Source organism: Rosa chinensis, chromosome 5 (assembly GCF_002994745.2).
Source record: "Rosa chinensis cultivar Old Blush chromosome 5, RchiOBHm-V2, whole genome shotgun sequence".
In the NCBI taxonomy this organism is placed as follows: Eukaryota; Viridiplantae; Streptophyta; class Magnoliopsida; order Rosales; family Rosaceae; genus Rosa; species Rosa chinensis.
In genome coordinates this window covers 23406032-23433203 of record NC_037092.1, presented here as the reverse complement: position 1 = coordinate 23433203, position 27172 = coordinate 23406032, and the positions used below count along the sequence as shown (strand labels likewise).

Below are 27172 nucleotides of genomic sequence, written 5' to 3'. Positions count from 1 at the left end.
AGAGAGTGATCACCAAGTAACTTAAGAGTGACCATCAAGTAACTTGAGAGTGACCACCAAGTTACAACATGAGTGGTCATCAAGTTTTCCAACCCTATATAAAGGGGCTAGTGAAAAATGAAATAAACACACCTCTTTCCCCCCATCCATTATTCTCTCTTCATACTCTTCACTTTCTAACAAGTAAGTTATCTCATTTTATAATACATTATCAACACGATAGTCTCTCGTATAAGGTCCCGGAGTTTCAAGAGTCATATGGTGCAACTTCGTTCTGAGTAATACTCTAATCTAGAGTTTAACTTGCTTGTTCTTTGTTGATATGGTATTCTCCATTGTTTCTTATGCTTGCCCACGAGGATATGCACAATTTGAATAATGCAATCGCATCTACAACATTCATTGTGCGAGTGGGCATCAATATTCAAGTTGTTCTAGGCATCTTGCTAGACACACATATCAATGAGGTAAGTACACACTCATTATCATCTTGACTTATTACCATCCTTGTGTTAGTTTATGCTACATTTATATCCTTATTCATTTAAAGGAACCGGAAGTTCCTAATTAGTCTATCTCGAACCCAAAGATTTGAGTACTATGCGTTTGAACTCCAAGTTCAAACCACCAAAAATTTAGAACACAAAGTTCCTAATTGGTCTATCTCGAACCTAAAGTTTCGAGTGCTAAGCGTTCAAACCACCAAAAGTTAGAACACGAACTTCCTAGTTGGTTTGTCTCGAATCCAAAGTTTCGAGTACTAAGTGTTTGACCCGAAGTTCAAACCACCAAAATTCAGATTCAGATCGAAGTTCTAATAATAAAGTCTCGAACCTGAAGCTTCGAGTACATACATGGCTTATTCATATACAAGCATGAATATGAAAAATGGATGCTCTCAACTCAAGAAAGATGGAGAAAATATGTCTTGCAGACAGTGCGACCACGCACACGATCCTTCGAGATTGAAAATATTTCTCCAATTTAAGTTTGACAAGAGCAAAAGTGACAGCCATTTCAAGTCCTGCAGACCTAATTGAAGGCTCTGAAAGACCCTATATTCGATTGCCAAGTGGTACTCAATTATTCATTCAAGAGGCATTATACTCCTCCAGATCTAGAAGGAATATGTTGAGTTTTAAAGATATACGCTTGAATGGGTACCACATAGAAACCACAAATGAGAACAATATAGAATATCTTTGCATTACTTCCAATACTTATAGCCAAAGGCGTATATTGGAAAGATTGGTTGCCCTCTCGTCTGGTTTGTATTATACAACCATTAAGTCAATTGAGGCATACCATGTCGTGAACCAGAAGTTCACTGCTCAACATACATTTATGCTTTGGCATGACCTTTGAGTCACCCCGGATCCACCATGATGCGTAGGATCATCTCAAATTCCAATGGACACCCATTGTCGAATAAGAATATTATTTTGCCAAGCAATAATCCTTGTAAAGCATGATTACAAGGAAAGTTAATCATTAAGCCATCTTTTGCAAAGATTGATATTAATTCCCCATCATTTTTACAAAGAATTCAAGCGGACATTTGTGGGCCTATACAACCATCTTGCGGACCATTTCGGTATTTTATGGTCTTGATTGATGCCTCTACAAGATGGTCGCATGTTTGTCTCTTGTCAATACGTAATATGGCATTTGCCATGCTTCTTGCTCAGATAATTAAATTACGAGCACAATTCTCAGATTATTCTATCAAATCAATTCGATTAAATAATGTTGGTGAATTTACATCCCAAGCATTTGACGATTATTGCATGTCTTTAGGAATTGAGGTTGAGCATCCAGTCCCTCATGCTCATACACAAAATGGCTAGGCAGAAGCTCTTATTAAGCGCATGCAGATAATCGCGAGCACTTTACTAATGAGAACAAAATTGCCAACTTCTGCACGGGGACATGCCATTTTGCATGCGGAATGATTAATTCGGTTGAGGCCCATAGCCAACCACCAATATTCCCCATTACAACTTGTTTTTGGGAATCAGCCTAATATCTCCCATCTAAGAATCTTTGGTTGTGCTGTTTATGTGCCTATTGCACCGCCACAATGTACTAAACAGCACAACCAAAGATTGGGAATCTATGTTGGTTTAGATTCACCATCTATCATTAGATATCTGGAACCTCTGACAGGTGATATCTTTACTGTACGATTTGCATATTGTCACTTTGATGAGACATTATTCCCGCCGTTAGGGGGAGAAACAACTGTTCCTGAAGAACGTCGTGAATTATCATGGGATGTACCCACTATGTCTCACTTTGATCTTCGCACCGTACAAAGTGAAAATGAAGTGCGAAAGATCTTCCATCTTCAAGATGTTGCTAATACAATGCCTGATACATTTACTGATATAGCAAAAGTGACAAGATCACATATCCCAGCAGCTAATGCACCTACGAGGATTGATGTCCCAATTGGACAAAATAGTGTGGCGGCCAATGAGCCATCTGTTGCATGCCTGAAGCGTGGCAGACATGTAGGTTCAAAAGATTCAGTTCCTAGAAAAATGGGATCAAAGGCACATCTGAATCATAATGACATCGCTTTTGAAAACGTTGTTGGGCAAAACGTTGATGTCCGATCCACAATTCATGATTCTGTAATTGCATAAGAGCAAAGTGCCCATGATGAGACATTGAGACACAAGCCCCTGAAGAGGCTCAGGTACCTGATAATAAGGAAATTTCCATAAATTATGTGCACAGTAATGAATTGTGGGATCAAAGAGAAATGATCGTCGACGATGTATTTTCATTCGCAGTAGCTACTGAGATCGTAAAAAGCGATGACTTTGAACCTCGCTCTATCGATGATTGTAGATAGAGATATGATTGGCTCAAATGGAAAGATGCAATCTAAGCAGAACTAGATTCTCTGAAAAAGCGCAGTGTTTTTGGACCTGTAGTCTAAACACCACCCAATGTGAACCCTGTCGGTTACAAATGGGTATTTACAAGAAAGCGCAATGAGAAAAATGAGATTGCAAGATATAAAGCACGCCTTGTTGCACAAGGTTTTTCACAAAAGCCTGGGATTGATTATGATGAAACTTATTCCCCCGTTATGGATGTCATTACATTCCGGTATCTAATAAGTTTAGTAGTTTCGGAGAAACTTGATATGCGACTTATGGATGTTGTTATCGCATATCTATACGGGGAGTTAGATACCGATATATACATGAAAGTCTCAGAAGGACTTACGTTGCCTGAAGCAACTACAAAATCACGCAACATGTACTCAATTAAATTAAGACGATCATTATATGGATTGAAACAATCCGGACGAATGTGGTACAACCGTCTCAGTGAGTACTTGATTAAGGAGTGATATGTTAACGATCCTATATGTCCCTGCGTGTTTATCAAAAAATCAAATTCTGGTTTTGAAATAGTGGCAGTCTATGTCGATGACATGAATTTAATTGGGAGCCCAAAAGAGCTCACAAAGATTGCAGAATATTTGAAGAAGGAATTTGAAATGAAAGACCTTGGGAAAACAAAATTTTGCCTCGGTCTGCAGATCGAGCATTTTGCTAGTAGAATTCTTGTCCATCAATCAGCTTATGTTGAAAAAGTTTTGAAAAGATTTGGCATGGACAAAGCCTATCCACTAAGCACCTCAATGGTCGTTCGATGTCTTGATGTTAAGAAAGATCCATTCCATCCAAGACAATAAGGTGAAATAATCCTTGGTCCAAAAGTACCATATCTCAGTGTTATAGGTGCCCCGTGCCCTTCTTTATTTGGCACAATGCACTAGACCAGATATTGCATTTGTAGTCAATTTATTGGCAAGATATCGCTCTGCTCCAACGTTGTGCCATTGGAATGGTGTAAAACATATTTTGCGCTACCTTCGTGGTACAACGGACATGGGTTTATTTTATACATGTAAATCCACCAATAGTCCGAGTATTGTTGGATATGCAGATGCTGGATTTCTCTCTGATCCACACAAAGGTCGTTCTTAAACAGGTTACATTTTACTTGTGGAGATACGGCAATTTCATGGCGGTCGACAAAGCAATCACTAGTGGCTACTTCTTCCAATCACTCAGAAATTCTTGCACTTCACGAAGCTAGCCGAGAATGCGTTTGGTTGAGATCAATGATTCACCGTATTCGAAGCACATGTAGTCTATCATCAGTAACAGACACTCCTACAATCTTACATGAAGATAATGCAGTGTGTATAGCTCAAATTCAAGGAGGTTTCATCAAAGGAGATAGAACAAAACACATTGCACCAAAGTTCTTCTACACTCATGAGCTTCAAAAGCATCAAGAAGTTGAAGTTAAAAAAATTCGATCAGATGTCAACTTGGCGGATCTCTTACCAAACCTCTACCAAAATGTACCTTTCAGAAGTTAGTGAAATGTATCGGAATGCATCGACTTTCCAAGCTACCAGAAGATGCATGTTGTGATCAGGAGGACATTCCAATCAGGGGGAGCACCCAAAATCATTCTCAATAGGACATATGTGCGTTGTACTCTTTTTCCTTCAACCAGGGTTATTTTTTCCCACATGGTTTTTGTTACCTAGCAAGGTTTTAACAAGGCAACAATATGCGTGTCCAACACCAAAATTAATTGGTGGACATCCAAGGGGAGTGTTGTAAATACTATTATTGTGTGGCTGTCCACATAATTATTTAGGGGTCACTTTGTAATATTCACTAGCTATTACCTTCATGATGTAATATCAAAAAAGTTTGTGAGTGATCACCAAGTAACTTAAGAGTAACCATCAAGTAACTTGAGAGTGACCACCAAGTTACAACATGAATGGTCATCAAGTTTTCCAACTCTATATAAAGGGGCTAGTGAAGAATGAAATAAGCACACCTCTTTCCCCCCCCCCCCCCCCCCCCCCCTCCATTATTCTCTCTTCATACTCTTCACTTTCTAACAAGCAAGTTATCTCATTTTATAACAGATAACAAGTTCTTAATTGAATAGTCAAATGCCCAAATTGTTAAATAAAAAATCCTAGATTAATCAACAATCTTTGTTGATTTTCTATAGTTTCAATTTTTAATTTAATTCATTAGTGGCCACAAAAACTCTCGTTGTCTTAGCACATGCATGCAGAAGCTGGATGCATTTGACAAGTAAAACATAACAAAAACATGAATGAGATTGATTCGGATACGTTTTGTTTGTTTCTTTGTTTTCACATGTAGCCGAGTAATTTACGTAGAAAGTACTATAAAACTGACTCTGGATTGTGACCTGTGCATTTGACGAGGTCTCCTCCCTCTTATTCCCTTAATGAGAATAAAAAATGGTGTTCGTATATATAGTCTCGCATTGTAGAAATTACTCATCAATCCAAGATCGAATATCTCGACAGTCTATTTATCTCGATCACCCTCTACAAAAACTCATTTTGGGCATCAGATGCCCATCAAATCGGAAACGTTTTCACCATATACAGAGTAAAAGGCAAAATGAATTACACGTTCTTCTTCTCTCGGCTTCTTGTTGGTTCTCTCTTGCTAGTTTTATCTGCGAGCTTTGCTTTCGGAGCTAATCGATTATCTCCAGATGAAAGTAAGTGATATATGTGATGTTTGCAATATGTTTCACTGTTTGAGGATGGTGTTTGTTTACAAGCAACTGATATGCGTGTAGGACAAGCTTTAATGGACATCGGAAAGACACTCGGTAAGAAATGGGATTTCAGCGTAGATCCATGCAGCGGAGAACTTGGATGGATTAGTCCTTCGGATGACCAATACATGAATCAGGTCATCTGCGACAACTGTAGTACTACCTCCAGTACTATGGCCGATCAGATCTGCCATGTCACAAACATGTACGTAAACTCTCTCTCTCTCTCTACCGTTCAGAAGATGACTATTCTCTTTAACGAAGAAAGGTCATAGATCATTTAATCGGAAAAGAATTTTCATGCGAAAGAGCTGTGAAGTTTAGACTCGAAAAATTTGATTAGTCTTCAAGTCTTATCCTGATGGATCATGTAGTTGATCAAAAAAGTTAAACAAGGAAAGTGAGGTCTAGCTACTTCGAGGGTCCCGTCGCCAAAAATGCATTATATCTGCGTACAATATATATATATATATATATATAGTTCTTCTCTACTAATGAGATCCTTAATATCTAAGGATTTCTGTGATATATCCACTTTTCAATTGTATATCAACATGTAGATCATTCAGTTTTCAGGTATATATGAGTAGATCATCTCTGAAAACTTTCAGCCAAATTCATAATCATTAAGGCATTCAAAACTGTAATTTATAATTACGAACACGAGCGGTTCAAGTTGGACAGATTCAGTTCGTTCATTGATTTAATATAGTTCGATACCTTAACCATCATTGATTTGGCTGAAAATTTGCAGAAGTGATCTATACATTAAGACCTAAAAACTAAATGGTTGACATGCGGATATGCGATCGAAAATTGGGTCTGTCAAGAAAATCCTTAGATATTAATATCTAAGGACCTCCTTAGTAGAGAAAGCCTATATATATATATATATATATATATATATATATATATATACACACATATATATATATACAGGCTTTCTCAGGTAAGGATATCTTTATCTAAGCTTATGGAACGGATTTTCAGTTTTTGGCAACTTTTCTATCACATATTCACATCTTAACCATTCAGTTTTTAGATCCTAATGTATATATCACTTTTTTAAAATTTCAGACAAATTGATGATCGTTAAGGCATCCAAAACTGCAATTTACACGAACGAACCGAATCTGTCGAACTGGAACAATTCGTGTACATTGTTGTAAATTGCAGTTTTAAATGACTTAATGATCATCAATTTGTCTGAAATTTTGAAAAGATGATCTATACATTAGGACCTAAAAACTAAACGGTTAAGATGTGAATATGTGATCGAAAAGTGGGCAAAAACTGAAAATCCGTACCTAAACTTAGGTAAGGACGTCCTTAGCCAAGAATGACTGAATATATATATATATATATATATATATATATATATGTATATATTCTCTGCCTATGTCGGTACAGTTACTTTGAGTACTTGACTATTCTCTTTAGCAAATTGTTTAGACTTTACACTATTTGGATTTTCTACCTGCCCCTGGGTTTGTATATTTGAATTGTTTCAAACTATAGACTATTTGATAATCTACCTGCATGCGCCTGGGTTTACGTATTTGAATTGCTTTAAACTTTTCATGTACGTGAAACGCTGGAAGGCTAAGAGCCTAACACTCATCAGCTTGAAGACTTTTAGTTTCCGAGTCGTCTTTCATCGTGTACTATTCGCGAGGGTCCTGTTGCCATTAATGCATACATGATATTTACATGAGTGATGGCTGTATATATGTACGGGTTCGCTTCCAGTGGCCAGCATATATCAGATAGTCTCGATCATTGGCTTAATTATGTAGGGTTGTGATGACAACATGAATAGGAACTAATTAGTGTCACTGTGTGTCGTGACATGCAAGTTGCCGATGTGTTTTTCTCTCTCTTGTGGCCGTGCATTTTTCAAGATTTTGAATAAGGAAAATATTTACATCCAAACTAGTATTGACTCTATATATCCAATTTTTTTTTTTTTTTTTATACATTCGACAGTTTAAATTCAAACGGTTAAAACATAAGTTTAGATTGTCTACTATATACAAATAAAAGAGAATTTCAATACACGGATTCAAACTAGCATGGTCGTTTGGATTTAAGTATTTTCCAGCTTGATACATGGGCGTCCATATTAATTAGTTTAAGGTCGCACAAGCACGTTGGGAAATTAATGCAGCCATTTTAGACTTGTACATGATGGGCACTTTGTCTCCATTCCATATTCTCATGAGAATGGTTGAGTGCTTTGGACCTCTCTTTGCCATGGTCGAATAAACCTAGAGAGAAAAGAGACAGCTACATAGCAGTGCTATGCAGCACTCTTTTCTTGAGTCTCTCATAGTCTCATTTCGTGGCCATCTTTAAAGTTTTCAATCTAGCTAGTGTGGCATTTACATTTTCGACCGCAACGTCACCTCCGTGTGATGTCGAGCATCTTGAGGGTGGTATAGGCGGTAATTAAATTTTTATCTCGGTATCTTCAGCCTATCTGCTTGGAAGGGATGGTGATCCTCCTTTTTGCGTCTCATCGTCTTCTCTTTATTTGCGGGTTTGGAACTTCTTCCTGTGGTTTTTATTTTCACAGGTCAATCAAAATAGTTGGCCCAACCTAGCAACTTTTGGGTTTTGGTTGGTTTTTGGACAAATCGACAGATGTGGCCCAGAAACGGGTTGGACCTAGTACGTAGAAAGTAATATGTGCCAGCCCAAACTGCCTTTAATAGGACGAACATCTGTCTTTTACTCTTTAATAGTCCTAATCCAATTTCCAACCCCTCCTCTGGAAGGAAATCATCTGTCCCCAATAACCGTATCCCAACCCTGTCACCACTCCTATATCGTGACACATGTCCATCAACTTAATAGAGATTAACACCGTTAAGTCTATTACTTTTCAGCTTTTTTTCTTAATAAAATAAATAAATAAACTCACTGATTAGTGTTTGACTCTAACTCTTCCTCTTACGGATTCTTCTTCTTTTCTTCTCTCTACACCTCTGCAACAAACTCAACACCTTTGTTCCATCACTCCAACAACCTTGCTGTGGATTTTAAGTTTTAATCCAGTTAGAAACCCATCCCAATTTGTGTTCGTCGTCTCTTAAGGAGGAAGTTGATTGCGATGGGAGGAATAATTAAAGACTGAAATAGCCAAAATGAGTTGAAGAAGAGCCAAAACATGATTTCTTTTGTAATCTCTGAATTCGATTTACTGGAAATATAGTTTTGGATATTCCATTCAGAAGACCCACCATCCTGATCCACACCATCAGTCAACGCAGCAACCACCGAAACCACCATAGCGACAGTATCTCCACAACTAAAACCTTAACCAAGAAAAGCTCTGCAAAGCCAACTCCAGCCTCCTCATCCCGGGCCACGAAGAAGAGCCAAGAAGGCAAAGAAGAGGATGATGAAGAAAACAACGTCGCTGAAGAAGGCTCTCTGGCCAGAATGGCTTGATGGCTAGATCTGGGCTTTGAATCAATAGAGAGAAAGAGAAAAAGAGAAAAATATTATTACTTATTTTTTTAGTGAGAGTTAGCAGAGTTAGTATTTATGGTGTTAGATTAGTGATGACGTGTCAAATTTTTATTCGTGGGACAGAGTTGAGATAGGGTTATTGGGGGACAGGTGATTTCATCCCCCCTACCATTTAGTTAATAATACGAATTTATTACAGGTTCGGAAAACCTTTTTATGGGTCAGTAATTAAATAAAAGAACTTATTGTGGTCATTTTTTTCATCTGACCCAATAAAATTACCAGATGAGAACAATTAACAAAAAGACAGACTAATTATTAAAAAATTTCTTTCCACATAATGTCCTTCCTACCTGGTTAGAGCACCCACTACCTATGTACGAAGTCATGGGTTCGAGTTACTATGAGGGTATGAGTGAAATTTTTTGATCCTTTTTTTTACAGAAGAAATAAAAAAATAAATAAAAAAAAGTCCTTCCTACCTCATTGGTGTTCAGTGTTCATTGTTATTTGGTCTAGTAACTTTAGTTTCTTTTTGTAAGTAGTAGAAGACCAGAAGTGGAAGGTTTTTTTTTTTTTTTGGAAGTGGGTGTTAATCCATTAAAATGAAGATGTAAGCAACATTGAAACAAGCGGGTATTAGAACCCAAAAACTAATGACATCATTCACTAGGCCATTAAGCGGCATCACCATTGCACCCAAAACCTCTAAGCAACACCTCCACAAAAGGCTAGCCCAATCTACAGCCTAGGACCAAAGCAAGAAGGAAGCCACCAATTAGCATCAATACCACATACCTAGCCAAAGCCGATGCTACCACATCGAACAAAACCTAATCGCCTCTGCGATTCCAGAATTAGTACCTTGGATCCCTATGACCAGATCTACACGCTTCAACTGACAAACAAAGAAATCCGAAGATGAAGAAGACTCTACAAGGCCTTTGATGATACGTTATAAAAAAGGGCAACTTGCTCAATCGTTTTGGCGAAGGAGGATTGAGAATAGCCTAGGCTATGCCCATAGTGCTCAATGGAGGCGCCGCTAGGGTTCTCAAAAATGAGAGCCATTCAAAAGGAGTGTGCAAATATGGTATTGGCCTTGTTTATGGTGATCGTAAGAGCAGGAGGTCCTAAGCTTGATTCATGAACTAGTTATTGTATATTTTTACTTGTTATATGAAAAAAAAAAAAAAAAAAACAAACTTTAGTCTTCGTTTTGTAAATGGAAGATCTCAGGTTCGACTCATAAAAATAATTTTTTTTTTAAGTTCTTATATGTGATAAAACAAAAAAAAATTATGCGTCTTCCCTGCCGCACTGTTTTTCTCCCAAGAACCCTAGCAAGTCTTCTGGCGAGCAGCGCTCGTCCGATGGTGGCCCAGCATTTATGCCGGCCTTGGTCACTAGATGTTGGTGCTGCTGCCGAAGGGGTTTCTAAGGCCTAACTTATGGCTGTTTAGTTTGTTTTTTTTGGCTTGGAGGTTGACAGCATTAGCTCCAGATTTTGGCTCAATGCTGCTGACAGGACCCGCCCAGATTCCACCCTAGAATCCGAAGTGGCCCTGCGGGACCCACTTTTAAAGAAGGTTTACCAAAATTTCGGCATAACCTCCCTTAAAAATGGACAACCCAAAAACCTGTGAAAAACAAATTTCACTTCTAAAAAATTTCCAACCACTAACTCCTGGAGCCACCCTGCTCCCATCATTCAACCAACTCAATCCCAAAAAAATAATAACAGTGTATCAAGTATTTCAAGTCTAAGAAACTCCAAGGTTTAAGGTACTACAATTCACAAAGTTAGGTCGTAGACCTCAAATATAAATTTCATACAAGTCTGGGTCACAAATCCCATAGTAATCAGAGCAATCTAGGAAGGTAAATTAACATAGAGTACAGTAGGCTAAACAGGTAACCTACAAAATATGATGACGGAAGCGGATGCGGTCACTATGGCTCACTCCTAAACGCCGAGCAGCAACACTGAAAACTGGGCATTTGAAAACCGAAGGGCCCAGGGGAAAGTACATAAAAACGTTAGCGTGAGTGGACAAAAATAAACAATTTCAAACAAAAGGGATTTTATACTTTCCCACATTTATTTCTTTAAAAATTCCCAATGCATGCAATGATTAACGAAAATAAAACAAAAGGAGTTCCGCTCATGAAAACCGACTAGCCCCGCTAGTCACAGACGATTAAAAGAAAAGGTTGAAACTCTGATACTCAAGGAAATAAAACCAGCCCCGCTGGATAAAATAAATCGGACTAGCCCCGCTAGTCGAAAATAGTATAATGAGTAGGGGAAGACGATAGCCATACGAGTGAGCCTCCCAGGCTAAAATACTCCCATTACTCCTGTAATATACCCTTACGCCACTAAGTGTAGCGATAGGATACCGGACTACAGAATTACTGTCACATAGACAGTAATCTGCGCCACAAAGGCGGAGGGCTACGGTGATCCCATCACCGCACCACAAAGGCGGAAAATCAATGCTAGCAATGATAATAGTCACCCAAAATATGGCAACAGAAAATCCGAAAACCAAGTAAATCCATAATACATAAGGCTTCCCCATTTCTCGTAAAAGAATTTCCAATGACGTGTCCCACACGCCAAGATAATCTCAAGTTCAAAATAAATAGGAGATAAATAAATATAAAGATTTACTCCATTGAAATCTCATTTCGAAAATCTCATAAAAATCTCAAATCGCCGAATATAAATAGTATAAATCCGGAAATCACATCGGAAATAAATAAATAAAAGAAAATTAGCATAATCCAATGACGTGACCCCGCACGCCATAAAACCTTCAAATAATCAAATATCCAAAACCATTCCTGAAATTAACCATATGCTCGGGAAATTAATACGATAAACAAATTATAACCTTGGAACCAATTAAATAAATGCATGCATCATTCTTTGAAAAATAAAAGTCCACTCACAGTATATGATCAATCCTGACGTCGCTCGGTATTTTTCTCGTACGAAGACTCCTCTCGTCCTGTACGAATAGCACTCGTAAAAATATATTTACAGGACGGAAATTAACTTTACGATAATTAGAATTTGAAATTCATAATGTCCCCCTTCAAAATCCAACTCCTTAATTCACAACGAATCCATCCACAATATTCCAACAATATTCATTCATCGATATATAAATTCTAAAGTGAATTTGAAAGAATTTCGGCGATCGAATTCACGTAAATCGATAATTATCCATTTATACTCAATTCGTAATTCCTCCAATTTCCACCAAACTTCATGTATAAAATTCTACAATCATTAAGGGATTTATGGAGCCAAAACAGTAAATAAATTGCAGCTCCACGCGCCACCCACAGTGGCCGCGTGTGGGCCCCACGCGCCACGGGCAAACCACCACCAATGGCCACCAAATTTTGGCAGCACCACCTACTCAACAGACCCAATCTCTTTCTCAACTACAACAAGTTCCAATTTTACCTGGAAGAGCTCCAATTAAGCCGGTGAAAATTTTCCAGAAAAATTCAAGAACCCTAGGATCGGGTTTGATCGATTCGACCTCCACACTGCAAATTGGAATGCAAGGCCTTAGGGGAAATGATCTCCAGCAAAAACCCGACCTTCGACGCCGGTTTAGTGACCGGAGATGGCCGGAATCGTCGGAAATCGGCAAAACTCGCAAGTTGCTACAGTAACCTTCCCAGCAAGAAATCGAGCTCCTCCGGCCAAATCTCCCCAAAATACCACCACAGATGCGTCAAGGGGGAGGAGACGAGCTTGGGGATGGTCGGATTTTGTCGTGGGTCGGCCGGAGAGGGAAGAAATCGAAGGGAGAAAAATCGGGCCGAAAGGGGGAAGAAGTCGGGGGAGAAGAGAGGGAGAGTTACCGTGGGTTTCCGAAAATGGAAACCTACAGTGGTAACTTTCCATATATATATTTTTGTTACCATGAACAGTAACTTCCACATTTTAAGCTATAGCTTTCACATACGAACTCCAATTTTTACGTACCACATATGCACGCGCTCGGTTTAACGTCCTCTACAACTTTCATGAAGGAAATTTTCTCAAATTGTTAACCCATAAAAAGTCAACTTCTAGCCACCCCCCTAAAAGATAAAACTATAACCGCGAATGGTAAAACATACAGTGATTCGTGTAACTCAGTAAAAGGGGTAAATCGGATGTGGGGTGTAACAGCTGCACTGAGGCATGTGAGATTAGTGGTGGTGTGGCAACGATTAGAGAAACGACAGTGGCAGTGGCGTCAACAGCGTGGGTTTCAGGTGGTGGCTTGGTGCACTAGGGATCTGTGTCCCTTTTTGGGTAGGGTCCTCTCCTGCACTAGTTTTGCCGAGAGCTCAGGTGACGGCATCGAGTGGTGGAGGTGGTGTTCCTCGTGGCGGTAGCGGGGTCGTCGTGCTTGTTGTCGAACGCTTTGCACAGTCGGACAAAGCTTGTTATCGGTTAGGCAGTTTGCTGTTGGCTTCAGGATCGGGCAAACTGTGGGCTATTAGGCTGTGCTCTTTATTTTAGTTTTTATTTTTTTTCTTCTAATAATTCTCTACTTTTCTAGGGAGCTATGCTTGTTAGATCTTAATGAGGGCTAAAGAGTATAGTCTTGCTTTGCCTATTTGCTTTCATAACTCATAGGCTTGCTTATATTAAGTGAACAATTGATATATAATGAGTGGTCTATACCTACGTATTATCGTGGTACCTCCACAACCTCTTATTTGTCAAGTTAATGGTAGCGGCGGGGTATGTAATGACCATTCTGGCGATGCATTCATTTAAAAGAAGAAAAAAAAAAGTTATGTGATAAAAGAAAATGTCTTTATTGATAAATTACACATCTTTTCAAAAAGATATTTAAAAAATGACTAATTTCAGTTTACCCCCTGAGGTTTAGGGTCGTCATCATGTTAGTCCCTCTAGGTTCAATTTAATCAGTGACACCCTTGTACTCTCCAAATTCATCAGCCGTGTCCAATTTTTAAGACCTCCGTCCAAACTGGACGTTAAATCCGTTATGTGGTCTCTCTTTAGGGGGTAAAATGGTCATTTTCGCATCCCATTCCGATTCTCTCTTTCTTCTTCTTCTTCTTTTTCTTTCTGACCCATACCCATACCTGTCTATACTCACCCTAAAGATTGGACACGGCTGATGAATTTGGAGAGTACAAGGGTATTACTGATTAAATTGAAACTAGAGGGACTAACATGATGACGACCCCAAACCTCAGGGGGGTAAACTGAAATTAGTCCTAAAAAAAAAATACCAGCTGCGCTGGATAGCGGGATTGCCTAGTTGTAGGTTGGGTTTAGGTGTAACGTGGATTTTTTAATGGCTTCAGAGTTCAAACCAGAGAAAAGGAGAGAGCCAAAAACAGTTTAGCTGCATATTTTCTACATGGTAGCTGTATTGGGTTGATAGGCAATGATCTTTCCATTAGAACAATGTACTTGTGAAACATGTACTCCACCTGCTTGTCAGTATGCCTATAATTAGGAACTGGCCACTGCCTGTTCGAGTTGGGTTTTGTTCCTTGGCCTTCAATAAAAGAAGAAAAAGAAAGCACTTTCTTTAACTCGATAACATTTGACCTGCTTTCATAGTCTCAGTACTGTGTGGCTGTTTTTGCAATTTAGTCAGGATATATAACAGGTGTTTGTTACTTTCTGATGAAGCGCAGATCTTTGAAAGCTCAGAATTTGGCAGGAACACTCCCACCAGAGTTGAAGAGGCTCACCTATCTACAAACAATGTAAGCACAATCTCACCACTCCATGTTTGAGTCGTGCAAAGCAAGCAAAAGAGCACTTTTGGTCATATTGAATGTTTTGTTCCAAATTTCTAGTATCTATAACTACGACTCATTTTTCTTTCTTCTTTTCTTCTTTAGAGATCTCACCCGCAACTATTTGAGTGGCACCATCCCTCGAGAATGGGGCTCCCTGCCGCTAGCTACCATGTACTAAATTAACTTCTCTCTCTCTCTCTGTACACGTGTGCGCACGCGCACGAGTGTGCAATTAATATTCATCTCATGTTCATATTATCACATCAAATTTCTTTCACAAATGAAGAATCTAAGACAGCTTTGAGGATTGATGGCCCTTTGGTGTTGACGAGTCATTTGAATCATAAATATTGAATCTTACATATGGTTTTGTTTCATTTCATATTTACGGCCAATTAGTGTTATGGAACCTTTCTCCTTATAAAAATGATTACAACTATGAGTATTGTTGCAGTTCCCTTGTTGGAAACCGTTTGACAGGTTCTATCCCCATTGAGATCGGAAACATTAGCACCCTGCAAAGTTTGTGAGTGATTCCTCTTTCTTTCCTTGTTCCCTTGCTTAATATATGAAGTTGCTTAACAGAATTGATATCTTTTTTGTTTTGTGTGTAGGGACATCACTTCCAATAATTTTTCAGGACTTCCTCCGGAGCTTGGGAATTTAACCAGCATAAAGAAAATGTACGACATCTGGCCTATTGGAAATTTCGCCAGATAATAAATAATTGGTTTATTTGATTCTCTGAGTTGTAAACAGAGGTTATTATCGCCAGTAAATCAGCTATCTGTTTGATCTTTGTTTAGAATTATTATCTCCCCTTTATTTTCTCTTTTAGGCTTCTTTCCTCAAACAATTTTACTGGGAAGTTGCCCGAAACATTTGCAAGGCTTAAGACATTAACGGACTTGTAAGCTTTTTTATCAGTTTTTGTTTCTTATTATGTTTCCTTAGCATCCAACTTAGTCCGTATAAATTGCAGTCTGAGATTAATTTGTAACAATTTTCTTTTCCCTACCATCATTGCAGTCGGGTTGATGACAATCACTTTTCTGGGAAGATACCTGATTTCATTCAGAACTGGACAAATCTTACAAAACTGTTAGTGTCTTATACGTGTGTTATTCTTTACTGATAGCTGATTCTGGACATTATATAACACTGACTTAAATTATAACTTGTTGAAACAGAGTAATTCAGGCTAGTGGTTTGACTGGGCCAATTCCATCCAGCATCTCTCTTTTGAAGGAATTAACTGACCTGTTAGTCTAGCATTTGAGTTAATAGCTATTTATAAATTCAGAACAGATTTGGAATTATGTAACTGCTATTCATAGTCGATTTTAACTTGCAGGAGAATTACTGACTTGGATGGACCTGATGAAGCACCTTTTCCTCGACTTGATGATATGACAGAACTGAAAACACTGTGAGTTAATGCTCTAATTACAGATATGTATATCTTGCTGTACCAAAAGTCTTTGCAAATTCAAAGTTTTAGTGTCTGTGTTTCAGGATGTTGAGGAATTGCAATCTTACTGGAGAACTACCTATGAATCTTGCAGATATGACAAAGTTGAAATACTTGTTAGTATAAATGTTTTTCTTTTTGTGTCTACTGTGTTCAGATAAATCATCTTCTTTCTAAAGTAATTATACTAATGAATCATTTTGGCATAATTTCATGACTTCCAGAAAATTTAGAGGTGGTTCGTAGATGCCTGTGTCCTGCCAGTATTGTTTTGATAAGTCCAATACTCCAATTAATCAAAGTATGTAGTCTAGGTGGTAGAAACAAAGAGAACTGTTCTCTTTCTGAGAATTAAATCGAGAGTGTTCTAGTTCTAGGTAGTGAATTAAATCACATGTTCGTTTTTGAATATTTAATCAATGTAATCACGCACTTTTGGGCATACAGTGAACTTATATTTTGGCAGACTCAGGCTTTTATTGGACACCTGCCTTACTCTGCGCATACTTTATCATCATATTGAATGCTCCGATACATAATAAAACAATTTAAACTGTTATAAGAAATAGAAATCTAAGAGGGGAGAAGGGAGAGGAAGAGAGAGAAAACCCACTTGAAGTGCCACCTTCAGTTCCTCTGAACAGCGTAAATCTACAAGTTAAGATTATTTTGATCAGGCCTCGTGTATCTTTCATTTCTTGTATTTTATGTTTAAATGCTTGCACAGCTACCATTTTCCTACCATCTTCTCTGACAATTCGGTTGGCAACCTAGTATCCTTGTACTCCATCCTTATCCACTGAGAGTTGGCATGCTGAAAACCAATTCTCTGATTATGTTGGCACTTTTTTACTTCATTTTTGACTGCTTATCAGATACTAAACAACACACAATCCTACTATTATGCACATGTTTGTTATGCAATTAAATGCATATCAATTATTAAACAATGAATGTCAATATCAAATGCATCTATATCAATCAGAGAAAGCAACATGTTTGTTGTATTTTTGACTGCTCATAATGCTTATCTATTATCAATTGATGAAGTTCTTAATTCATATCTCATTAACAAAGATGGAACTGCTTTATATAGTGTGTACTTTTAATGCAATAATTTCTGATCAGATGCTTTATGCACAAGACAATGGCGGATTAGTAAAATGTATATGATTCTTAATCATGTTCTGGGCTTTTGATACTTCTGTGACATGTTTTTGATGTTGTTTTGTTTGCAGAGACCTCAGCTTTAACAAGCTTACTGGGGAAATTCCAAGCTCCTTTGGTAATGAAAATGATTTGGATTACATGTAAGCAATTCAAATAACAGATTTTGACTTTCTTGCACCAAAATTCAGACAGACATTCGTCAGCGGTTCAACAAGTTCAAACAATCAATTTAATCTTGGGGACTATAATAATTAATGACTCACAACTGATGTGTTCTTAAATACTGCAATAGCAGTTAGAACATGGTCATAACAATAAATAATAATTTACTAAGCTAACTGTGGAATTGATCTTTAAAAACAATAATACTTTAAAAACCAGGCCTGGCCAGGGCATTTTATTGGGGAAGCCCGGGCTAAATGACCAATATATTAATCTTTCTATAAACATATTGGAATTTGGTCATTTTAATGAAAAGCAGGAACAGTTAAAAATTAATTGCAGACCTTTTGTTAGTATATGTACAATTTGTAGTAATTTATTTATATGAATATATATATATATATATATATATATATATATATATTATATCCCTTGGACGTTTGGCCAAAAAGAAAAATGATCTGTTTGATGTGATTTTTCAGATGGAAGTATAATCCAAGGCACTCAGAACTGATCAAATAACATAAGCAAACTTTTATAATGAAGCACTGCATCTTTTTCACTAATTTGTTTTTGGATTCAATATGTTTAATTAGATTCTTAACTGGAAACTTGCTGACTGGATCAGTGCCCGGATCGGTGAAAGGAGACAACATGTAAGCCTCTCTCCCAAATTTGAATATTTAGTTTCTTAATATTACGTTATATACTACATGAAGCATAGTACATCCATTATGGTGTGAAGCAGAACTTTGGAGCTTGATTTGCAATTATACAATCAAGATAGGCATTAACTGTATACTTGTATTTTGTCTGGTGATTACTGGGTATTAAATCTAGAGTAAAACCCACCAATAGGGTCAAAACTTTTCTTCACCGGACAAAATGATACCCAACTTTCAAAAGTGATCAAAATGATATCTAAATTTTTAAAAGTGATCAAAATGATACCTAAATTTTTAAAAACAAATCAACTTGATACCCAACTTTTAAAAGTGATTAAAATGATACCTAAAGTTTTAAAAACAAATCAATTTGATACCTCGGTTTAATTTTTTGTAACTTTTTGTTAAAATTGATCACGTGTGGTGCAGTATTTTATGGGGTTATAATAATATTTTACGCAAAAAACTATTTTTCAATTATTTTTTATTTTACTTTGTTAATTCTCTTCTTCTTCTTCTATCTCTGCCTCTCTCTCTCTTCCCATTTTTCTTTGTTTCTTTAGAAGTTGGGAAACATCCGAATTTTATTTGTTTCTACGATTGATGGTAGAATTGAAATTGAATGGAAGATTTTTTTTTTTTAATTCTATAGAAGAAGAAGATTGGGTTATAGATGATTGATGGCCCTCTGACCACAAATCACTTCAATTTTTGTGCTTGATTCTGCATTTGATTTAACAAAGAAGTTAAAAAAAAAAAGGGCTAAATACTGACTACTACGTAGTTTGGGTCCAAAATCAATTCAATCTCTAAACTTCTAATTTCATCAAGAACACCCCTGCACTTTCAATTTTGAACTAATAGATCCAATTTGTTAGCCTTCAGACAATTGAGTCATTTAACTTGTTGACGTGACTCATATATGGCCTATGTTTTATGATATGGTGTTGAGGTGGCCTGCATAGTCAATTTTGGAGTAAGTCCTACTATTAGAAATCTATTAAATAAATAGTTTTTCAACAAATAATCCAACTATAACTTGAACTCATAACAGAATATTAATAAATTGGACCTATTAGATCAAAATTGAAAATACAGGGGTGTTTTTATTGAAATTAGAAGTCCAGGGACTGAATTGATTTTGAACCTAAACCACAGAGTAGTAACTAATATTTAGCCCTAAAAAATAAACTGAGGTATCGAATTGATTTGTTTTTAAAACTTTAGGTATCATTTTGATCACTTTTGAAAGTTGGGTATCAAGTTGATTTGTTTTTAAAAATTTAGGTATCATTTTGATCACTTTTAAAAATTTAGGTATCATTTTGATCACTTTTGAAAGTTGGGTATCATTTTGTCCGGTGAAGAAAAGTTTTGACCCTAGTGGTGGGTTTTACTCTTAAATCTATGATAGCATACTTAGATAGTACTTCTTAGTTTGGAGAGCATCCTAAAAAATTCCCAAAATTTATTGATTCCTACAGTTCAAGATTTACTATTCATAAATCCTCCAAAGTATGTGAAATATATTGTTAGACTTAGACCAGCCATGCTATATGGGACAGAATTCTGGGCTGTTGGAAAATAGCATGTTCATAAAATGGGTATCAGCAATGCTGATGTTGAGCTGCATATGTAAAATAACGGGTTGGATCTAAATAATCAGGAAAGATCATATGGTCCCAATATAAACGAAAATATGGCCTTTTAATAGAACTAATGAAAGATCAATGTTTATGAAGCCAATCTCAAGTATTGGGACAAAGCTCTTTTGTTGCTATGTTTGTTAATGTTTAACCCGAAACTAATTTTCTATGAGTGAAGAGTCTTAGGATATTATAAACCGACTGACTAAGATGCTACACTTGGAACATCTGTAGGGTTTTTATCGTTGAGAATATGAATCCCACATGAAAAAATGAAGACATTGCATATGAATGTAAAAGGATTTGGATCAACCTTATCTATTATTAATTGGTTTGGTTGTAAAACCCATATTACTCTATCATGGTCTTTATCATGATCCCACGTGTGTATGCCTTATGTCCACTTCACCAAATATATGTTGCCTATCTGTATGGCTTGAAAATCCGCCACGTGTAGGGGCGTGATCCCACGTGAGAAAATGAAGACATTGTATATGAAGTTAAAAGGATTTGGGTCAACTTCTTGATTGTGAAGCCCATACTACATTATCATTTATATGCTTAACATGCTCCCTCAACAGATCAAACTACTTCGTGACATGGAGCATGAACATAATGCATTTCCAAAGAAAAACTTAAAAAATAAGAACTAATATCAGATGCTTTTTGTGCAGTGATCTTTCATACAACAACTTCGCAACCACTAGTGTGACCGGCAATTGTAGAATTGGCCGCATGTAAGAATTTATTTAGCACCCAAAATTTAATTTCTTTGTGTTTTGTAGAGCAAGCTTAACTCTTCTTTTTTTGCTAATGTCTACAGGAACTTGTTTGCAAGCTCGTCAAAGGGAAATAATTTGTAAGTTTCAAATTAATTTTCTGACAGCATGCACCATAGATCTAGTTGGCACTCCAACTGTGTATCTCTTATTTTAATTTACAAGTCATTTTTATTTGTGATGTTATTTTTATGAAATTCTCTGGCCTTTCTATTTGCAGAATTATTCCATGTTTAGAAAATGCAACATGTCCGAAAGGTAACTTTGGTTTCCGCATACATAAGTTATTTTAGGTGAGAAAAAACTATTGTTTTGCGGCAAAAGATTTTCTAACTCCAAACATGCTAAGTGAGAGTACAGTTTAAAAGCACTTAATTCAGTAGCCTTATTTGAAAGATAATAGCTCTAAAGGGTTTAAATGACAAAAAAATAAATTGGAACTACTATGAACTCAATTTTTTCAGAGAAAAAAAAATAAAAAGAAGGAAAAAAAAACATTATGATGTTCTCAGATTAAGCAACTTATGCAGATTAAAGAATAGTAACTATTTTGGATTATTATATTTTTCTGATTGAGTCATTTTTGCAAGACCATAAAACTTTAGGGACACATCCTATAAAGGGAAAAGACTGATAAATTAGTAATTTCATCAACCTTGACTCGTAGCTGCTCATTAGCTCATCTGAACCGTTCTGTGAAAGGAACAATTGTGCTTGCCTTTTCTATTCTTTTACAAAGCCAACGACAGCTCCATTTCTTTTTTGGTCTGAAAGCACGTGGGGTGAACTTTTAATCATTCATTATTGGCTTTTTTTTCATTTGCAATTCTTTGGATATTCACTGTGATAGAGGCATTCCAATGATGCCAGAAGTATATATAGATTGTTAGTTTGTTGTGTTAAGGTTCTTGAGTTTCCTTGAGTTGTTTGGGTCTTATTATGGGTTCTTCAATATTATACCATGGTAGAGATTTGAGATTTAGGATCTAGGGTTAGCGGTACAATGGTGTTCTGTTATTCAGCATGTAACTGTCTCTAAGCTGGTTGGAAAGAAGCTTAGTTTCATAACTTCCACGAAGTTACAATTAAAAGGGACTTACGGTTACAAAAATTTAGGCTAAATGCTTTGAAAAAGAAATATGTGTTAGGGAGCTATAATGAAATACCTCCTTTTGTTCTAGGGTTTAGTCCTTTTGGTTGTTCTCTTTAACGGTACTAATCTCTTTTTGTTTTCAATCCAGATCTATCTCACTCTCTCCGTATAAATTGTGGTGGAAGTGTGATAGTTGTTAATGAAAATATCACCACACCCATAACATATGAAGCAGATAACGATGATGGTGGCCCTTCATCATTTTATAGCAAAAGCGATTGGGGGTCTAGCAGCACTGGTTATTACCCTGATGATAACACAGAAGACACCTTTATTGTGTATAATATATCTACACTCCCTATGCCCGATCCTCAGCTGTACATGACTGCACGTGTTTCACCCATCTCTCTAACTTATTTTGGGTTTTGCCTGATTAATGGAAACTACATAGTGAGGCTCCATTTTGCAGAGATAATGTTTACAAATGACAAAACATATCGTAGCTTGGGAAGGCGTATATTTGATGTTTACATTCAGGTAGCTAATTACATACATTTCCACGTTTCTAATATTCAACAAATTATGATTAGGTTTTGGCCAATTGAAAAATGCGTTTTACGTTTATGAATTTCAAGTAATGACATGTAATAGATTGAAATCAAGACTGAGAAGTATAATTTTCATTGTGAGAATGAAACGGCAAGTAATTAAAGTAGTATATTGCAGGGGAAACGAGTGGAGAAGGATTTTAATATTGCGGATGTAGCAGGCGGGAATGGTATATTAGTTATAAGAAACTATACTGCTTCTGTAACAAATCATACCTTGGAGATTCGTTTCTTTTGGAATGGGAAAGGAACACAGGTTATCCCTAAAAAAGGAGTCTATGGTCCTCTTATATCAGCCATTTCTGTAGACCCGGGTAAGTTTTGCACTGTTATGAGCTTCTTCTAATAATTATTTGTAGAGAATGGGGAGTTTCTCATATGTAAAGGTTAGTGTTAGGAGTGATATTTCATTAAAGTCTACTTCCACTCTCTCGTGTAACAATGTCTTGAGCTTTTTATCGGATTCTTCAGTTTCTTTTACTTTGAATTGCCACAAAATTGCATCTAACTACATATTTCTTAACTTGAGAGTTAAGATATCATCTTTATTAAAGTACCCTCTTGGGCTTTCAAATAAAACTGATTTATGCTATTGTCAGTAATGGGTATGTGTTCTTAATTGCATTGAAATAGTATGCTACATGGAGTATGCTTTCAAGCACTAGATGAAAAAGTCCATTTTCACCATGAAAAATAAATGCATGTACAAGAGTTACAAAAAAATAATAATAATTAAAAAAAATAATAATAATATACTAAACATATTCTTCCTATGGCAGATTTTATACCCCCGAAAGAACGCTCGCCAGGTATATCGGCAGGTGAAGTGGTTGGAATTGTGGCTGGAGGAGTGTTCATAATATTAGTGATTTTATGTATTCTCTGGTGGAAAGGCTTCACAGGACCAGCAAATACTTTGGAACAAGGTATTTCCAGTTGTTTCTGATATCTTGATTTTTTTTTTCTTTGTAATTTCTTTTATATTTGTTATGTTTCTTTCTTTGCTAAGATGACTATCTATGTTGTTTTTCTACGACTGTTTCATGTAAATTACTCTCATTCCATAACATATGCACTGCCACACATGTAAGATGAGATGATCTAATTATGCTGTTAAAGCTATGGCTTCATTGACTTTGTTTAAGTCGTAGGCCTTAAACCAGTCTCAAGATATTAAAAATTAAGAATGCCATATATCATTCTGAAGTTATGGGCAATAATATAAATTCTTACCTAAGTTTGCTTCATACATAGATTTGAAGGGTGTGGACCTGCAGACTGGCAAATTTACCTTGAGGCAAATCAAAGCTGCCACGAACGACTTTGACATAGCGAACAAGATTGGAGAAGGTGGTTTTGGTCCTGTTTACAGGGTATTCTTCATAAACAATCATTTCGATAATATTTATTTACTGCATTTGGGCTAATTTAAATGCATCATATTTCTTGTTAAACCTCTTTACTATTTGCAGAAGAGGTTGAGTTTAAGTATGTTTGTTGAATGCAGGGCCTTCTATCAGACAACACTGCAATTGCTGTTAAGAAGCTTTCAGCCAAATCGAAGCAAGGAAATCGTGAATTTGTGAATGAGATAGGCATGATTTCTGCTCTGCAACACCCTCACCTTGTCAAGCTTTATGGATGCTGTATTGAAGGAAATAACTTGTTGCTTGTCTATGAGTACATGGAAAACAATAGTCTTGCACGTGCTCTATTTGGTAAGTGTCTCTCTCTCATAATTTTCATATAATTTACCTTGTTTTGGTTCATGCTAGAGGGTATGCAAAGATATTATTTATACTCAAAAGAAACAGAGAATTCATTTCTTCAAACTACTTTTTATCAATGAAAGGCCCAAAAGAAAGTCAGGTGAAGTTGGATTGGCCAACAAGGCATAGGATTTGTGTTGGTATAGCCAGAGGTTTGACTTATCTCCATGAGGAATCAAGGTTGAAGATCGTTCATAGAGACATCAAAGCTACTAATGTGCTACTTGATAAAAATCTTTTCCCCAAGATATCTGACTTTGGATTGGCCAAGCTTGATGAAGACGATAATACCCACATAAGCACCCGGATTGCTGGAACTTTGTGAGCCCCTATGTTTTACCTTATTTTCCTATCCTTTTCTGTCTATCTTCATTTCACCCAGATGGGTCCGTCCATATAAGAGAAAGGAAAAAGAAAACATGGACAAATGGAAGGTTTCTCTACCCTAATAAAAGTTTTAACTTACTAGTTCTTTACTATTCAACAAATCTTAAGACCAGATTTGTTCTTCCAATGCAGTTTTTTTATGTCATCCCTATCACATTTTAAACATTCAATTAAGAAAAGAAAAATCCTATGATATTTGGAATAGTAGTATCTTTACTAGTTGTTTAACCCTGATGATGGTTGACTTCATGATTTGGCAGTGGTTATATGGCACCTGAATATGCAATGCGAGGTTATCTGACTGATAAAGCAGATGTTTATAGTTTCGGAATTCTTGTATTGGAAATGGTCAGTGGAAGGTGCAATACAACTTACCGCTCCAAGGAAGAATGTTTTTATCTTCTAGACTGGGTAACGTGAATCTACTGGCTTCCTTATTTAATCTTGAGTTTTGTTGATACCATTTATCTCTATTAAAGTATACCCTTGCTTATTTTCTTTTCTCTTATAATATCAGTTCTGCTCGATTTTTGAAATCATATTGGTTTTTGTACCTTCATGGTTTTTTTTGTTTGATGCGCTTTTGTACCTTCATGTTTCCAGGCACTTCTTCTAAAAGAGAGAGCAAGTTTGTTGGACCTGGTGGATCCAAGGTTGGACTCAGAGTTTAACAAAGCAGAAATGATTAATACGATCAATATTGCTCTCCTTTGTGCTAATGCTTCTTCAGCAGTTAGGCCCGCCATGTCTTCAGTGGTGAGCATGCTTGACGGTAGAGCTTCTGTTCAGGAGGTGGTCTATGATCCAAACGCCTCGATTAATGAAATCAATGCGATGAGGAAACATTTTCAATCCAATATTGAAGAAAACAATGGTGACCCTGAGAGTCAGAGACAAACTATGTCAATTGAAGGGTCGTGGACTGCTTCATCTACATCTGCTCAAGACCTCTATCCAGTCCGCCCTGATTCATATTATTGGGAGAATAGAAATTAGAGAATTTGCGCGCAGTGTCCTTTTTTATCGTTACTTCTATAAACCGTTTTTTTTTTGAAAAGTGAATTCATTGAAACTTTTAACGATTACAATCGTTTAGAATGGCATCCCAAAAAACCTTGGGAGCAGACACAAGCCACAAACGGCTTGAAGCTAGAGCTAAGCGAGAACAAACCAGAAGGTGTACTACACCAGCGAGTAGTTCATGTACAATAAGATACTACTCTAAATCACTTATAGATAAACTAACAGAAAACTGAAGATAAATTCCCAGTCTCCTCAAGATAATTACCAACAATGAGACCATTGCCATGACCTTGAGGTTTTGAGACCAAATCATCAGAAGCTGTAACTCGGGCATGCAAGAGATCGGTAGATGCCTCAAGACCATGTTCGTCCCAGCACAATTAACACTGCTCGCCAGGCACGCAATTGTGGTACTCACAGCGTGATTATACTGAGATCTTTTATAGATTATAGCAATAAGCAGTCTGCCTGCACTTAAGCACAACACACCCGAAATAATAACAACACATTTGAGCAAATAAGTACCCAAAGCACCTCCTGGATCCCAAATCCAAATATGAGAAGAAATCAATCCCAACCACTTAACTCATTGTATTTAAATTTAGAGAAATTATCACAAATGGTCACTAAGTTATGACCTATTCAACACTTAACTCATTGACTTTTCAAAAATATCACTTAACTCACACACTTTAATATCCCTCGTTCACATAACTCACTTCCGTCTATTGTGTTGTTAAAAGTTAAAAGTTTGAACAGAGAGGGTCATTTTCATCAAATTACATATAAATATTTGAAAAAGAAATATTAAAATTTAAAAAAATGAATTTTTTTAAAGAAAGTTAAATTTGTGTTTCAAACTTTTTATAGTTTTTAGATAATTTCTAATGAAAAATTAATTTTAATTTGAAAACAAAAAAAATCAGTCATTTTTTATTTTGGAAAAAATTATTTTTCAAGTTAGAAATGCATACTTTAGTATTTAGAAAAATATATCCTTAACTTTACCGGCTTCTAATGGGAGATTTAACATCAGTGAGTTAAGTGTAAAATAATGGTAAATGTGAGTGAGTTAAGTGATATTTTTAAAAAGTCAGTGAGTAGTGTCGAATGAGTTATAACTCAGTGACTATTGGTGATTTTTTGCCTTAAATTTAAAAGTCATGTCTTTTTAAAAGGTTACAAAGAAATCTATAAATAATAAACTCATGAGACAAATAATGGACATCTTTTCTATTGCTCTCATTTATTTACTCTTCAACTGTCTCCTTTTCATTTTTTGGGCAATCGATAAACACTTGGCACCCCATCTATCATTAGTGATGCAAAGCAGATTAGCCATCCTATGAACAACATAGGGAGACATCTACGGCTTTAGGACAACAAATGTCGTGCATCTCTTGTACTCATAAGCTTGACTCTTCAATTGTCTTCTCTTTCATACTATTTTTGTTTATATTATATA

The 27172-nt window shown here is 36.5% G+C and overlaps 1 protein-coding gene across 1 annotated transcript; it reads left to right on the top strand.

Annotated features, from left to right (window-relative positions):
- Window positions 1-5302: 5302 nt before the first annotated feature.
- On the top strand, window positions 5303-25767 carry LOC112202409 (probable leucine-rich repeat receptor-like serine/threonine-protein kinase At3g14840). Its single transcript, XM_024343418.2, has 24 exons — window positions 5303-5595; window positions 5677-5860; window positions 14827-14898; window positions 15037-15105; window positions 15389-15460; window positions 15549-15617; window positions 15773-15844; window positions 15964-16035; window positions 16125-16196; window positions 16289-16363; window positions 16450-16521; window positions 17644-17715; window positions 18334-18393; window positions 20723-20785; window positions 20872-20907; window positions 21048-21085; window positions 22069-22457; window positions 22647-22842; window positions 23308-23454; window positions 23783-23901; window positions 24036-24246; window positions 24381-24618; window positions 24945-25095; window positions 25288-25767. Exons 1-24 carry the CDS (start codon window positions 5493-5495, stop codon window positions 25678-25680), a joined length of 3045 nt encoding a protein of 1014 aa, XP_024199186.1. The 5' UTR covers window positions 5303-5492; the 3' UTR covers window positions 25681-25767.
- Window positions 25768-27172: the final 1405 nt, after the last annotated feature.

Bases quoted from the DNA above. Each gene is read 5' to 3' on its own strand.
- LOC112202409 (XM_024343418.2), top strand. From the start codon at position 5,493: ATGAATTACACGTTCTTCTTCTCTCGGCTTCTTGTTGGTTCTCTCTTG. The intron at 15,618-15,772 runs GTACGACATCTG...TTTCTCTTTTAG, and splicing joins TTAACCAGCATAAAGAAAAT to GCTTCTTTCCTCAAACAATT. The intron at 17,716-18,333 runs GTAAGCAATTCA...ATGTTTAATTAG, and splicing joins GAAAATGATTTGGATTACAT to ATTCTTAACTGGAAACTTGC.